The following is a 17647-nucleotide window of genomic DNA, read 5'->3' on the forward strand; positions in this document are numbered from 1 at the left end:
AGATAAAGAGTGTTTGGGGAAACACACACACTTTGCATGGCATAAGCTCAAGGAAGAGAGAGACTGTAAAATAAGGGAAGCAAGGATAACCACAGAAGAAAAATGCAAGAGGTAAACAGAAAATGGGGAGAAAGAAAAAACTAAAGACAAAACAGCCAAAGAGACAGGGAGAGAATAAAAACAGACTCTATGGAGCAGTCAAACTAAACACCGGTTAAACCTGCACTCAATGCAACACTCTGACTATAATTTACCCTTAAAACACAGAGAGAGAGAGAGAGAGAGAGAGAGAGAGAGAGAGAGAGAGAGAGAGAGAGAGAGAGAGAGAGAGAGAGAGAGAGAAGGATTGAGCAGGAGGGTGGGGGGTAGAAATAGAGAAATTTCAAGCTAAATAAATAAATAAGAATTAGAGACTAGAGTGTGTCCCTTTGCCTCGGAGCGTTTAATATTTGTATCAGTGTGGAGCTCTGTGCTGGGGTTTCAGCGCTGTATCAGAGCCCTGTCTCTCACTGGAAACCTGTTCATCAAGGGATTTCTACTGCAGTCTGGACACACACACACACACACACACAGAGAGAGAGGGAGGGAGAGAGGGAGAGAATCAAATAGCACTAGCGCAGCAAGGCCGCAGGCCAGAGGTCAGAATCTGTGCACCATGAAGTTACAGTGAATGGAGGCTGCTGTGTTTTACCTTTCCATGTGGATCACAGACAGAGAAAGAGAGAGAGAGAGAGAGAGAGAGAGAGAGAGAGAGAGAGAAAGAAAGACAGGGAGGCAGACAGAGTCAAAGAGAGAGAGAAAGAAGAATGGCAGACAGAAAGAGGCAGAGAGAGAGAGAGAAGCAAGTGTGTTTTATCATAAATCAATAACACAAAACTTCTGACAGGACTAACACAACAGCACACAGGCAGCCAATTACACAGCAGAGGAGATGATACTCATCCTGGCTCAGTCTTCGGGGAACACACACACACTCGTTTAATACTGTTTTGGCTGGTTTAGAAACAAATGCATGATTCTGAAGCAAATCTCCAGATTCAACAATAAATAACATTAACTTTAGGATCTATGCATTTCATTAAGAGTGTTCTGTAACAACACACACCTGTTTACACCCTTCATCACAATAATAATTTAACCGCGTGTGTACACTGTGTTCAGAATCATCTGTTTGTGAATGCAGTGACATGTGAGTCAGCCGAGCTCCGTCCGGGGACCTGCTGCGTGGTGCGTCGGCCTCCTCTCGCTCATGGACTGCGTGCCGGCCTCCTCTCGCTCACCGACCGCGCATCTGCCCCCTCTCGCTCACCAACCACACGCCAGCCCCCTCTTGCTCACCGACCGCGCATCTGCCCCCTCTCGCTCACCGACCGCGCATCTGCCCCCTCTCGCTCACAGACCGCACGCCGGCCCACCCTCTCGCTCACCGACCACACGCCAGCCTCCTCTCGCTCACCGACCGCGCATCTGCCCCCTCTCGCTCACCGGCCCACCCTCTCGCTCACCGACCGCACGCCGGCCTCCTCTCGCTCACCGACTGCGCATCTGCCCCCTCTCGCTCACCGACCGCACGCCGGCCTCCTGTCGCTCACCGACTGCGCATCTGCCCCCTCTCGCTCACCGACCGCACGCCGGCCTCCTGTCGCTCACCGACTGCGCATCTGCCCCGTCTCGCTCACCGACCGCGCTTCTGCCCCCTCTCGCTCACCGGCCCACCCTCTCGCTCACCGACAACGCATCTGCCCCCTCTCGCTCACCGACCGCACGCCGGCCTCCTCTCGCTCACCGACCGCACGCCGGCCTCCTCTCGCTCACCAACTGCGCATCTGCCCCCTCTCGCTCACCGACCGCACGCCGGCCTCCTCTCGCTCACCGACTGCGCATCTGCCCCGTCTCGCTCACCGACCGCGCTTCTGCCCCCTCTCGCTCACCGGCCCACCCTCTCGCTCACCGACAACGCATCTGCCCCCTCTCGCTCACCGACCGCACGCCGGCCTCCTCTCGCTCACCGACTGCGCATCTGCCCCCTCTCGCTCACCGACCGCACGCCGGCCTCCTCTCGCTCACCGACTGCGCATCTGCCCCCTGCATGGGAGCTGCATGGGACGGGTGAGGAGAAAAGGACACAAACGGCGCTCATGTCACTCCTCCTCTGTTTAATGAGCCCAGTGCAATTTGTGTGTACACACACACACACACACACACACACACACACACACAAGGAGGACCAGACCAGAAGCTTCTTGTTCACCTGCCAAGGAGAGTCCACTGTGGCTTCCAATTACAGCTTTAATACAAACTCTCTCTCTCGCCCTCTCTCTCTCTCTCTCTCACACACACACACACACCCCTGTGGGAACCTCCTGCTGCACTGAAAATCCTCACCTGGATGCTCCAGAGATTTCCATAAATACTCCAGCATCACAAACGTCTCATGATCTGTAATGAGCTTAAGAGCAAGTGAAACGGCAGAATAACATCACGATGGATGATTCTAACAGAAGGACATTTCTACTGAGGATATGAGGCACTTATAAAACAACGCTTCTAACACTTTGTTCCATTATTTAATGTTTACTTTTACTTGTATGTCATTAGTACGTACTGCTAGCCTCAGCGAGGACGTAGTTGTCTGAACTTTCACGTCCCCTACACTCTTCAGTTTAAGTCCAGAGGCCTTTATCTGAGAGTTCACTGCAAATGTCCACAGCCATGATCACTTCCCCCACTTCTAATACTCATTCAGGACACACACCGAGGACCAGTGAAGCAACACAGTTGTGTATACTTTAAAAAGGCTGAAGAATTAAGAGTGAAAAAGATGGTTTAAAACAATAGAGAATCATCAAAATAGTTTGATATGTTTTTACCAGAAACAACAGTCTGGGAAATCATTTGGGAAACTTTTAAAAATAAAGATGGTGTTTGAAAATCTCTGGATCCATTAATAACAACTGCAGAAAGCGAGCTTTGAAACAGTGATACGGCCGAGTGCCGCCCTCCGCACCCTCCACGTGGACTCTGACCGTGATCCAGCTAGGTGTCATGTCCTAGTTGTCAGTTCCAGAAAGCTCCAAATCCTAATATGAAAGGTCTCAAAACTAATCAACGTCCGACTGAAGCCCACCCACACCAGAAAACGCAGATTAAGAAACTAAATATGAGAAAATCTCCGGTGAGAAATTCTCCAAAGGGAACCATGACAAGTTTCTTAATGATGCGTCTGAGAGCGAGAGACGGAAACGCGACACGTCGACGCAAACAATCCACAGTTAAAAATGAGAGCAAATCCGCAGATGATGTCTCAACTGTCACAGGAAAAGCTGGAGATTTCAGAGAGAGAGAGAGAGAGAGAGAGAGAGAGATTTAACGGGATTTGATGAATCAGTGGGTATTCAAGAAAAGCTGGAACTCATTTGAGATGCTCAATTGGAGTCATTTCACTTCAAAAGCCTCAGTAATAACCTGCAAATTAGGTGTGTGTGTGTGTGTGTGTGTGTGGGGGGGGGTTACAGCTGAACATAAGGTCAAAACAACGTTGCACAAACAGGTGAATATTAGTGTAAACCTCTGACTTCTAAACTATTGGACTGCAATTATTTAATAATCAACACGACTAATTACAAACCTTCATCACAAACACATCAAACGTCATCTCAGCAATGACCGGATGTCTTTGATGTCATGTGTAATTAATGGAAGTCGGTGGCCAGTCGGTTATCCGTACGTTCTGTAGGTATTCGGCTTTTAATTTTGAGATTCTGGTATTTTTGGCTAAATGTGGGCCATGCTCCATTCCACCAGGCTTCAGACTCAACATTAAAACATTAAAGTCCTTGTTGGAGTAAAGTCTAAATCAGCTACACTCTAAAACAGTGACCTCCGCACAGCTCTGGTGAATTAGAGAGCGTCTCTAATATATCTACATATATTTAATAGATTTTTTTATTTTATTTGTTTTTTTGTTTTTACTCCTTTAATGGTAACAAGTGCATCATTTACCTCCCATCAGTGTGACACATCACAGACGTCTTATTTACTGGATTAAATCCAGCTCTGAGATTAGTGCACCGCAAAGAGCAAACTCAGCCCAAGGCCCTCGCACCCTACACACTCCATTTCCTAAACACACACCCAGCCAGAAACAGTCACACTGGGGTTTCAGGATGCAGAAGTAATGTAGTCCTACTTCTGTAACACGCCGGTCAGGGAGGTGTAGTAACCACCTGAGCATCTGAGAAGTGCTGAGGAACTCTGTGTCTAAGCGTGTAATAATCTAATAAAAGCACCTTATCAACACTGCCATGTGTTTAAAGTACAGACATTTAATCTAATGAGAGTTTGTCAATTCCTTGTTAACAGGTTTGACCACTCAGAGGCAGCTGTGACATCACAACCATCAATCACTACCCCAGCACAGTACACTCAGCTTTAAAGCCTTAGGAAAGAACAAGTATGTGTTTATATTCTCAGTCAAACACAACAAAAAGGACCATGATTTACATAAAATATTTGCATAGTACTATCACTTGATATCAGGGTGTGTTCAAACTTGTAGTTCAGTTCCCTGGACCCAGACCAAACAATAAAAGTCTGTTTGTTTGCAGGTATACACACACACAGAGGTGATGAAATGGATAAAAGAGTAAAAACGACACCCAAAATACCTCCACCGCCCGGAGAGCGACGTTCAGAGTCTGTCCTTGGATCGCTATTTGTTTTTAACGCACTGTTTCCTCACGGCGCGACTGTGGTCACATCTTCAGACGTCACGTCCTGTGTTTGTTTTGTGTAGATGCCTGTGATTTGTTTTGCATTTTTAACCAACTGCACCAGAGTGTGTTCAGAAACATGGCGAGACCCTCCTGCTCAGGCTGCTCAGTCTCGGGCCATTTTAGTGCGAACCAGAGGTCTAAAAGGAGCGTTCACACTTACTCTGGTGAACCGCTCTAACAGAGCAATCGCACTAGGGTTCACTTGAACTAAACAAGACTGACACTCTAGGGGGCGCTGGTCCAAACTGACCAATGCCTGTCCTTAGCTCATGAACGTAGAGAGTCAGAGCTCCTCATTACACTTCAAATTCATCAGTAGATATGTGTGGCATTTGTGGAGAACACATTACATACTATTAAAATAAACATCATCACCACCTACAAGCTGCAATAGTGCCATGGCCTCCCTAGGGGGCGCACCCCACACTTTGGGAACCACTGACCTAGAGGAACATGGGGCTGGCGTTAGAGAAGCAGGAGCCACAACCCAGTCCTAAATAATTCACCTGTCCATTATTATCAAGGCCCTGAGAACCCAAGAGGCTCAGGGTGTGAATATCTACATTGGGAGGATCTTCTACAATGTTTATCTAGAACCTCTAGTACATCACTGCACGATAAACTCACTTTCAAACCGTCTCTGTCTAGAGTTAAGATCAATTCAGCACACACACACACACATCCAAAGAAAAGCAGCGGTCCACCAGAGCTTCAATGCATTGGAATAAAAAGAGGAATGAAGGAAAGGACAGACCTGCTCTTCCAGCTGCCTGGCGCCTACAGTGTGCTCTCAAACATACGCAAGCATCAGAGGAGCGTGAAGAAACGCAGACAGGTGTGGAATTCCTCAAGTGCACAGAAAGTCAACAATGAAGTCTCATGCGCAGACCAACGCTTGTCCGCTTCTGTCTCACGGCGGTGGAAGAGAAACCAGGTGAAGTTTTGGGAATCATAGGTTAAATATCCACAGCAGTCTCAGGGAAAATTAAAACATTTCCAGACTCCAGACTGCTGGTGGATATTACAGGCACCAAAATAACAAGGAATCAATCAAAACATTTACTCAACATTGCCGTTAATCAAAAGTTAAAACGTTAGATTTTCCTCATTTCTTTGAAAAGCAATTGAGAGGAGTGGTTTGCACAAAAAACAGCTTAAGACCCACGCAGACACAGAGAGAACACACCACACTCCTCACAGACAGTCACCCGGAGGAAACCCCTGTGTAAGTGATTCTGGGTAGACTCCGGACCCACTACGACCATGAACTGGATAAGGGCTACAGACAATGAATGCATGTATTTATATATTTAAACGCATGCAAACAGTTGCTTGAGAGAGAGAGAGAGAGAGAGAGAGAGAGAGAGAGAGATGATAAAGATGGTACGGAAGCACAAGAGAGGAAGGAGTAGATGGAAGGTAAACGGTTTCTTTCCTCCCTCACATCGACAGACGGAAAGAAAACATTTTGTCTGGAAGAGGCCACATTTTCCAACCTGCTGTTTTGAAGAGAACAGGAAGCTCCTGCTGTCGCTCCTGATGGAGTTCCCATCCCTCTCTCCCTCCCTCTCTCCCACAGACAGAAGTCTATATTGTTATATTTCGGTACACTGCAGAGTTTGACGTAATACGTCTTCAGTCCAGCTGAGTCTTCATCAATTAATAAAATAAAAATGATAGATATTTAATGAAACAGAACTGTGCTAATGTTGTATTCACCTGAGAAATGAGATTTAGAAAAAGTTGTTCATCTGAGCAGTAAAACTAACCCCACCCTAATATAAGGATAAACCAACCCCCTTATTCCAGTGAGTGTGAAAGCCTTAAAGACAGCATCTACGATCCTGAGGAAACGCTGTTCTCTTTTGTTTGAATTCCCACAGAAACTCATGTGTAACTCGAGCTGTTTAGTTTTGTAGCACTTTCGCTCTGTGTTTACTTTCATGCAGTTAGCGCTCTCCTGAATTTAGAGTCAGTTCCACCTTAAGTAATGTAACTGTAACAGCAGAAATAAGTCAGTGTTACCCCCCTATGGAGCAGGAACAGAGAAGACACTTTGTTTTTTTACCCATTTACAGACACTGGGGCTTCGTAAACACATTAGAGCGGTTTCCAGAACAAACCGACTGCAGATCAGCACATGGAGAGAAGACACACTCATCGTCTTTGATGCAAGAATATCACTGCTCTATAGCGCCACCTGTTCCTTGTATGCTTTACTCCACTTCCTACATCAGCACTAGACCTCAGTAATGCTTGTGGTTGAATGTAATCACTTCCTGACAGCAATGTTTAAAGTGTATCATGAATGTTTCTCAGAGGCGTGGGACCTGCCCCGGCAGCACAGGGGGAACCTCAGGAGACAGACGCAGAATGAACTGGACAATGTTCAGTAAACAGTGAGAGAGGCAGGGTTCTGTTGTGATGGCGTCAGAGACCTACAGGGTTCCTCCTCCCTTCTTTATTGTGCTACTTCACTTTGTTCCTCTTCATGAGCATGTTTATTTTAAGAGCATAAAATGTCAGCTGGGAATATCATTACACAAACTGTGTGTGTGTATATGTGTGTTCAGACACGCACACAAGTGTTACCCAGCCTTCCATGCAGTGGTGGCACTTTTTCAACAATTCCACACAGGCCGGACATACTTTCCACACACACACACACACACACACACACACACACACACACACACACACACAATGACCTTGGACCTCGCTGGTGTGAGAGTGAAAGACACGAAGAGGAAAATACATTTCACACTCAGCTGAGCACCACCCTCGCTCCATGTCTCTTTTCTCCTCTTTATCTCTTCTCCCTCTACATTTCTTTTCTCCTCCTCCATCTCCTTTTTCCCTCTCAATGCCTCTCTTCCTTCTCCATTTCCGTCATCTTCTCTTTACTCTCCCAGTTTCCCATTTCTCCTTGTGTTTTCCTTTTCTCGTCCTCTATCTCATTTCTCCTTCTCCGTTTCATTTTATACCCTTTACCTCATTTCTCCCTCTCATTTTCTCTTTCTGCCCTCTCCATTTCTCAGATCTTTCTTTCCAGTCTCCTTTTCTTCACACAGCGTTCATCTCTCCTGTCTTTTCCACTCGTTTATCCTCCTTTTCCCTGTTTTTCTTTCTCCTCTTTTCCACGTGCCACTGCAGCGACCTGTATCTGTTCATCTCCCTCACACCCTCCTCCTCTCCTTTAACCTTTACTCACTCTCTCCCTTTTCCATATTCCCCCTCTACTTTACCTCTCCCATCTTATTCCCTTCCCTCTCCTCCTTTCTCATTCTCCTCTCATTCAATCCGTATCTTTCTTTCTGTTGTATCCCTTTGCTTCACTGTTTCTTCCACCACACTTTCCTTTCCTCCCCCTCCAATTTCTACATCTGTCCATTTTCTTTAACCCTTCACCCCTCCCTGCTTCCTTTTATTGTCTACAATTTACCTCCCTCTAGTCCTTCATGCCTTTCCTTTCCAGTGCTCTCTGCATCTGCTCTTTCCTTCTCTCTTTTACCCTCCCCTCATTCTTTTACTCTCATAAGCTTCCTTTCCTGTTTCCTGTGTCTCAGTTCTCGTTCTCTCCATCTCTCCTTTTTTTTACTCTATTCCTTCCTTTCTGGTACCCCTCCCTTCTCTCCCTCTATTCTTTTGCTTTATCTCATTCCCTCTCCCTGTATAGAGTGTAATTTTGGAAACAAGAATTTCAGCACCAGGCCTAACACTAACACACACAAAAATCTCTCTCCAACCCAAAGCACGTCTGTCAATCTCTCACCATCACAACCAATCACTGACAGAGGGTGGGGCATGGACTTGTGGGAGGGGATCTGTCTGAGCCAATCAGAAAGAGTGTGGAACTAAGTGAAACAGTGGAGTAGAGCTGGACATCTATCTGTAACGGATCATAAAGACTATCACAGTCTGATGGTGGGAGGACCTTCTGAAAATCTATGTATTTAAGTATTAAATAAATGACAATGATCAATATTAGTGTCATTAATACTAATCTAAACGCAGGATGCAGACGCTCATGTACAACAAAATTCTCTTCAAACATGAAGCAACATCAGCATTAAGGCTACAAACTACAAACAGTGTGTGTGTGTGTGTGTGTGTGTGTGTGTGTGTAAGAGAGAGAGAGAGACACTCACGTCGGGGTACTCTTTAACAGGGACGAAGAGCTTCTCCTGCAGGTGGACGATGGGACCGAGTGGATCTGGAAGCTCCAGTGGGTGTTTATCCACCAACCCGCTCACAGTGTCGTTATACATGTCCTTACGCACCCTGTTTATCTCTGTACAAACAAACAAACAAATAAACAGGTCAGTGGGGCCCTACATGACACTTCTGTATTGGTTCAGGAAACTGCAATTTTACACACCAAGAAATGACATTTATAACAAAGTACATTTGTAAAACTACAATAATATAGGGTTTTTATAAATGTAATATTAACATAAATGATTTGACAGTCTATTTACACACGTGAGAGACAGACAGACAGAGACAGAGAGAGAGAGAGAGAGAGAGAGAGAAATCTCTCTCTCTCATCCAAAGTCTTATTCACACTGCTCCTTGGTCAAATGAGCTCAGACTTCTGCTGCGAAACATTTTAACATGGAGTGTTCAGTTATCAGTCACTCACACACACACACTCCAAACTGGGATGAACTCTGTGTCACAGTCCACAGTCAAATCCAAAAGGAAACAGTAATAATTTGTGTTTTCTGAAGATGCTCTGTGACAGAACAAAAATTCAGTGTGTAAAGGGTTTCGGTCACAGCCTGTACACAGTTTACGCTGTGAAACACACTCTCACACCTAACCCCCTTCTAATACTGTCTACTTAGACAAAGAAAGCCGGTATCCTTCCAGTCTCCTCTCTCTGCTCGGCGCTGGGGGCAGAATTTACACTGATGTGAAAAACACACAGAGTCTCAAACCAAAACACAGTCACCTCCAGAAGCAGAACACACACAAACAGAGGAATGATAAATGACTTATAGACACAGACACAGCTGGAGAACATCTGCGCCGTGGGCCGAGAGGGTGCACACACCTGGAAACCCTCGGCCCACACTGAGAATGTAGTATATGAACAGAACAGAAATCTAATAAAATATATGAACAGGACAGTTCTGATCCACACTGCGAGGATGATCAGGACTCTGTGGCTGTGATGTCAGGAGCACATCATTTAGGCAATTAGTTACTCATTGTACATTAAGCTTAATACCAGATCTTATAAAGAATAAACTGCACCATCACAAGCCGAGACATTCTGATACAACAACCTGGATTTACATTTTATTGTTGTTTGGGACTTAACACAGCTCCGTCATCAGTTCAGACAGATCAGTAGAGTTTGTTCCTTCCTTGTTGCAGCGTCCAGCTCTCGCTGGATTCTTTCGTCGGCCACTGATTCAAGGAGCGCTTGAACCTCTTCAAAAGACCACGGCGTAATTTTACGAGCTGCCGTCGTGAGTCGGATAAAAACAAACGTGATCTCTGCTGCAGCTGGAGATTTTACAGATGGAGAGTTGGTGCTGGACGTCTGCGTTGCGTGGCGTAGAGTGACGACTCTCTCTGGACAATCAGCGCTCTGCAAGGTTTACACTCCACGGTTTAGTCCCTACTCGACTCCCTCTTAACCACAAGAGAACAGCCGCTAAACAAGAACCCGCTTCCAGAACCAGGACCTGATTTTGTAGAGTGGAAAAGTACCGTTGGGTGTGTTACGGAACGCTCTCCAGGAAAAAGGAGAGAAAGAATTTAAAATCCTGAAGAGAGTCGATCTAACATTAAAGCTCAGGTCCTTTATTCTACCAAAGTCAACAGAAGTAAGGTCAACAACTGAAACAGTTAACTGTAAACTACAATATCACCTTCACATCGTATCAGCTGCAAAAATCTAACATTTCAGTGAATATAAAAATAAAATGTTAAAAATGTCATAAAACGGATGGTACTTCTAAATAAAATCATAAAGGCCACTGCAGATTAATCAGCAGCTACTTCTCTCAACCTCAGAGTCAAAGATGTACAGAGAAACACGAATAATGGAGGTATTACTGTGACATCTCAACTCTTTTCTTTAATGTATGAAATTCATGAGCTTCTGAAATGTCCTCTCACAGCAGGGAGTTCGCACAGTCAGAGCCAAATGGGCATCGAGTCCCATCTCTGTTCAGACAAGCAGTACCTACGAAATTTCTCACTTCAGCTCACACTTCTGCTGCATTTAAAACAACCAAACTGGCCTGAATCAGACTGGAGAGAACATTATAATACACCATCCGTCCTACAGCGGGTCTGGAGAAGAGTTTTATATCCAAACTCGCCTCAGTCTCATTCAGAGTGGTCTGAAATACAAAGGGGACTGTACACATTAGGGAAAGACCTCTCAGTCAAATCTGACCCAGCATTAAAAACACTATCCTCTCTGTCCTAAAGCTCTGAACATCCACACGTGCAGTACTTCACACAGGAAAACTCTCCTAAATCAGACTCATCATTAGATCTAAACCAGAGAGACTGAGGCTTTAGAGAATGTTTTTATTGGGCACCTATCTTTCCATAACGTACAGTATTAGGTTTCAGAGAGCGTTTTAATATCCAAATCCACTCATTTCAGGTTTTAAAGAAGATATTTGCACAGAATAAAGCTTCTGAGAACATTGAATATGAAACCGTACTTAATTCACCCCTTAGAGGAGGTTCTAATGTAAGAATTGGACCGACTGCGCTATTTACTCCTTGTGTGGCATGTTGTTGTTGTTGTTTGGACACGGCTCCGCCACCCAGTTCCTCATAGAGCAGTTTTCCTTGAAGCATGTTCAGCTTTCGCTGGAGATTTACCACAGCCACCGACCCTAGGAGCGTCTGGCCCTCTTCAAAAACCCCTTGGGAGAATGTTACGAGCTGCTGCAGAGAGTCAGATAAAAACTAATGTAACTTCATTATGTACTTCATTATATACACTGTAATGTACTGCTGTAACTTCACAGATTTTACAAGCGGTGAGTTTGTGCTGGAGCTCTGTGTTTCGAGGTGATTGACAGGTCTCTGGCCAATCAGAGCTCTGCAGGGTTTACACCTCACGATAAGTACCTACTGGCTGGAACCGTAAGTGATCAGGGACCGAAACAGAAACTAGTTCTAAAGACCAGGACCAGATTTGTCCAGTGGAAAAGCAAAAGACCCGAGTCGAGTTGAGTATGTCCCGTGAAGTGGAAAAGCACCATTAGAAAAGCAGTGTAGGGACCGCTTTATATTATGTATATTATAAATAACAGTATATATCCAAGCTCACTCATTTCAGTCTTTAGCCAAGGTCCTAGTGTCCTGTAGAGGGTTAATCTGTCAGAATGACCGTGCAGAGGATGTGAACGTTATCAGGTATTTTTTAAAATGCAGAGCCCTCCACAACAATCAACTTCCATTCTTCAAATCTATAAACACTTTACACTGTTAGAGGTTTTATCGCTGCTATTGGAGACTGGTTTCTGCAGCAGTAGAATCTCTCTCTCTCTCTCAGACATTTCAGTAATCCTGCATGTCTCAGCAGGCCAGAATTCTACTGTTAGGTGTAGACAGGTGTGTGTGTCTGTTCAAGCGCCTCTCACTACACAAAGATACACAACAGCAACAACCCCTGAGTAAATAAAATAAAAATATTCCATGAATGAGGTGCTACAAACACAGTGCTGTTCTGCTGTTGAACCTTAATCGTGATAAAGAATCAAGGCAGAGCAGAAGACAAAGTGAAAAAATTACTTTTAAAACATTATTGTCAATGTTCCTGAAATCTAGAGACCCCTGGAGAGATGGATGGATAGATAGAGAGAAGACAGAAAAATAGACAAAATAGGAGACAACTTAAAGAAACAAAATGAAGAAACGCTGACAACAAGATGAAAACAAAACTCCAAGATATATATAGATCAATTCAAGATTCATGAAAGAAAGACAGAAGAAAGAGACAAAGACAGAAAGAAAGAGGCAGAATGAGAGACAGTCAAAGAAAGAAAAAAAAAGAGATTGTAGATTTCAGACACTAACTCATGTGGTTTTTTTTAAACAAACAACACAGTGAATTATGGGTAATCTGATATATGTTTGTGTACATGTGTTGTACACTACTCTTTGCAGTGGATCGTGGGATTGATTTAGTGCACTGAAAATTGTCCACTATGTTTTCGGACATGATTATAAAATGGCAGAACCCCAAAGTAGTGCACAATGGAGCACAGTTTCAGACACAGCAGTGGACAAAAAAAATCTCCTTCAATCTACAAACTTGTTATTGAGTGTGAACAGATGTGTTTACACTGCTCTGACATGGGGCTCAGACCTGCAGCCATTCAGATTTGTGTCTGTTTTTAAGTTTTTAGGATGCTCGACTGTATACAGAAATAATCCAGATCCTCAATACAGATTAAGTGACCAAGTGTAAACAGGGTCTAAACGAGGCCTGAACACCAGCTGCTCCACTTTGTCCGATCAGGACAGGTACACAGACAGAGACACATTTATATGGAGAGACAGAGATGAACAGAGGCAGGTGATTAAAAACACAGACATTATAATGTTTTATAAATTACAAATGCATCACAGTAAAGTAGGAGATGAATGGTGAGCTGTTCTAATTTTATTAATAATATAATTTTGCTGTTGTATTGTAATTTACAGGAACATCACAGCCTTGGGTTTAGTCAAACATCGCAATGCAACACTGTCCTGATATCGGTCAATCCCAGTCCTGAGTCTGAATTCATATCATAGCTCCAGGAGTTCTTCCTTGAGTTATCCACACCAGCTGGTTCAGATGAACACACAGCGCAAAGAACTGACCGAAGGCCAGAGCAGATACAAGTCAGAAACTCATTAAATAAAGGCACGACGAGACGGAAAAGGAAGGATAAAGACGGCGGCAAAAATAAGGCTCCGCTGATGTGTACGGCTCTGAGCTTTGAAGAGACGCACATCAGCGATAAAGCTCTGCGCTCCAGACAGACGATTTCTCAGCCACAACACACACACACATACTTTACCCACAGATGCTAGCAACATTTAAAGCTTTGACACTTTAGAGAAATAAAGGGATTCTTAAATAAATAAATAAGCGGGGCGAGCCGTGTTGAGATGGAGTGTTTCCCTGGCTCTTATCGAGCGGCTGCAGCCTCGTTTTCTAATGTACACTCTTCTTTTTTCATATTTCTTCCTCCTGCCGTCCACCAAAACCATCTCCAATTTCACCAAGGTGTCGTGAAAACTGGAATTTAGAACATCTGCATGTCTCTGTGGCTGGGTGAGAGGGTGAGGGGGTTACACACCATTTATGAAGACTAGAGTTTTCACTACAAAGTGTTAAAAGATATCAGAAGCTAAATCTCTCTGTGATTAAGATGTTTATATTTTACCATTAAAGGCACACATGGGTCATTCAGGAAAGTTCATAAACAAAGGGCAATATGATTACCTTAATTCTGTAGAAGATCATTTTTCTAAGACTCAGAGCCGTCAACATCCTTCAAAACCATTAATAACTAATCGCATCTGTTCATGAGTTTAACGAATCACACACTGAATCAAACAATTTCGGATTTATTTATTATTTACGACAAACAACTTGACCCTAACACACACACAAACACACCACAAAATGTGCCTTTCACATTTAACCTGTCCATAACTGTGAAACCCCCCCCCCCACACACACCAGAATACTGAACACCACCCCCACACACAAACACACCCCTGCACCTCTTAAAGAAACAGTGCATGTTTATTGCCTGTAACAGGGACTAATAAAAAAAATAGAAATGAGTGACTATATTAGTGTTAATAGTGTTAAAATGTTAACTTTAAAATAATCCAGGGTCATTTACATAATCCAGGATCACTCTGGGTCAAGGTAAAGGCAGAGAACACACTGAACTGTCCAGTGCCACAAACAGGAAACAACAGATCTCACACACAGCTTACAGAAACACCCAAACCTGCAGCACACACACACACACACACACACACACACACACACACACACACACACACACACACACACACACACACACACACACACACACACACACACACACACACACACACACACACACACACACACACACACACAGCTGGAGAAGACTGCAGATATTAACTCATCAGCTTCTCCATTTTCATTATAGTTTATTTTGGTGCAGTAAGATTTTTACTCCTAATTTACAACTATTCATATGAGAAGCTACTAATATGAATTATTATTTAGGGTGGAACAGAAAATTTTAAAAACTACTGAATGTGAATATTTAAGAAAATTCAAATAAGGAGCTACTGGATATAAATTAAATTGGAACAGAAAATGTAAAACAAAACGGCTGAATAACTATGAGGTGGAAGAGAAATTTCAGTACCTAACAAATAAATAATTAATAATTATTTAAGGTTGAAAAGAAAATTAAAATAAGAAGCTAATGAATGGGACCATGTTACTTTTTGAGGAGGACAGTAACATTTTACAGGGTGGGCATCTTTTTCTTAGAAAAATAGTGTCAGTCTAAACTCCAGTAGCCCTGCTGTGTCTGATCCACACTGTGGTGTCAATGGAGCAGCCGCTCCCAGGTTTTTATCCAGTGTAAATCCATGATGAATATTACTGATGCCATAACCCCAGCGCCCCACAGAAAACTAATCCTCTCCCAATAGGGCTTACGGTATTTTTATTGTAGTCTTTATTTTCACTGAAGTAAACCTCGCCAACACAACTCCTCCTCCGGGCCGCGACGTTTAGGAATGTGGAAAGACGAACACTAGCCGAACGTTAGCACCTTGGCAACATCACAGAGGCACAAGGGAACCAGCCGAACCAAAAACACTGGAAAAATAACATTCTTAAAGCCAGCGTTTAGAGCAAAGACGCTGGAGAGCGATGAGCGTGACCTGGATTACAGACAACTGCCGGCCCCAGCTCGCCGTCACTCACTGCCAAAACTGCTATTTCTGGGGTTTGGCATCAATAAGAAATTTAACACCGAGCTAACTGATGATCAAAAGAGTCTAAACGAGCCAAAAGAGTCCTTACCATTCCAGACTTCCTAAACACACACACACAGAGAGAGAGAGAGAGAGAGAGAGAGAGAGAGAGAGAGAGAGAGAGAGAGAGAGAGAGAGAGAGAGAGAGAGAGAGAGAGAGAAAGAGAGAGAGAGAGAGAGAGAGAGAGAGAGAGAGAGAGAGAGAGAGAGAGAGAGAGAGAGAGAGAGAGGCATGCAACACTCCCAGTGCAGGCTGCCTACAGTGTCAGTACAGAGGCTAAATTTATCTGGATGGCTCATCACTCACACACACACACACACACACACACAGCTTCTTTATGAAGCAAAGCAGTGGTAGAGGAAGGGAACTGGAGCACTGGGGGGGTGAATTACAGTGTGTGGATCATTTGGACAATAATATGAATAAATAAGACCCAAATTCATTTATTCATTCACACTCTGTACCTGGTTCATGGCATTCAGGGTCACAGTGGGTCCAGTCTGTAGGAAACATTATGGAAAAAGGCAGGAATAACACACTCAACCACACAATCTGTCTCTCACAGTCTCTCTCTCTCTGTATCTCTGTCTCTCACAGTCTCTCTCACACAGTCTCTCTCTCTCTACAAAACACAAAAGCAGGAAAAAACAGAATCAGAACAGGAAGGAAGGAAGGAAACAGTTACTGAATCTGCAAGACACAGATAACCAATCATCCGCATCCTGCTGCCGTAGCCACGCCCCCCCCCTCACTCCACCAGGCACTGGACCACACAAACATGCCTGTGTGCGTCTCTCTCCCACACACACACACACACACTAGAGGGACTTCACAGCTTCTGCACTGATCTGGAGCCATGTAAAGTGGCGTTTAAACCAATCTGCCACAAAGAGACAAAAACCATCAGTGTCTCTCTCTGGTGTACATTCCTACACACAGCCGTGGACTAGAGTCTAGTCAGGGGCTGCGCTCAAATTAAATCCTACAGCTTTATTAACACACTCTGGAGAAGGAGGTTACAGTAGCTCACACTAATGCCATCAACAGGATCCTGAGTAATGTTCTGTTGAAGGCCATGTTCACAATTTTAATCCGAAACACTTTATTTATTAAGTTCTGAGAATGTTTCTCACCATTTGCTGCTGTGTTTGCGCTGGAAAATGCGCCAGTGTTCGTACACAGCCCTGGCTCCGTAATTATGAAACAAACTAAAGGCCAATTTATTTTTCTGCTTTAACTCGACACAGTCTACGCAGTTGTGAGCGTTTATTCTTCTGCGTCATTCCGTAGTTACACCTCCACACCACTAGGGTCCTCCTAGGAATCTCCAACACATTCCTCTACACTCTGTAGTACACTATGCAGTGGTGTAATAGAGTTACTTTTATACATTTTTAAAGTGCATTATTTATGGAGTAGGTCATTGATTGGGACAAAGCAGATGAGGTGCCAGAAAAGATAGAAATACACGGCGGCATGTTTTTCTCCTGCTTCTCATTATTTTCCCTGGGGACCTCCGTGTTTTTCCTTTGTTCTTCATTTGTATTGGTCCCTGATGTCCACCCCGTGTCTGAGGAGGTCCCTGTCTGTGAATGTGCTGCTGTCTGTGTCTCTGTGTGCGGAGGAGAGGAGCTCATGTTCCTGTACTTCATCAGTTCAACTTCAACAATGTCCCTCCCACTACTGACCAATCACAGGCTGCGGTCTGCGTCCACGGCACGCAGAGTTACATTTCTGGAGCTGGGCGCATCAGGCTACAGCATAGAGTCTGCTTTGACGTGTTGTCTATGGCGTAGGTTTGACGCAGAAGTATAAATTGGGCTTTTATTGTCTCTGTCCATCT

The 17647-nt window shown here is 44.3% G+C and overlaps 1 protein-coding gene across 6 annotated transcripts in view; it reads right to left on the reverse strand.

The window, feature by feature from the left end:
- The window catches only part of qkia (QKI, KH domain containing, RNA binding a), a 92867-nt gene that overhangs the window by 58037 nt on the left and 17183 nt on the right, over positions 1-17647 (reverse strand). For all 6 annotated transcript variants that reach the window (XM_066666775.1, XM_066666777.1, XM_066666773.1 and 3 more), the window contains one exon: positions 8924-9066. In XM_066666775.1, coding sequence (XP_066522872.1) covers positions 8924-9066 — 143 coding nt within the window. The remainder of the gene's footprint in view (positions 1-8923; positions 9067-17647) is intronic.

This window comes from Hoplias malabaricus, chromosome 1 (assembly GCF_029633855.1).
Source record: "Hoplias malabaricus isolate fHopMal1 chromosome 1, fHopMal1.hap1, whole genome shotgun sequence".
Lineage (NCBI taxonomy): Eukaryota > Metazoa > Chordata > Actinopteri > Characiformes > Erythrinidae > Hoplias > Hoplias malabaricus.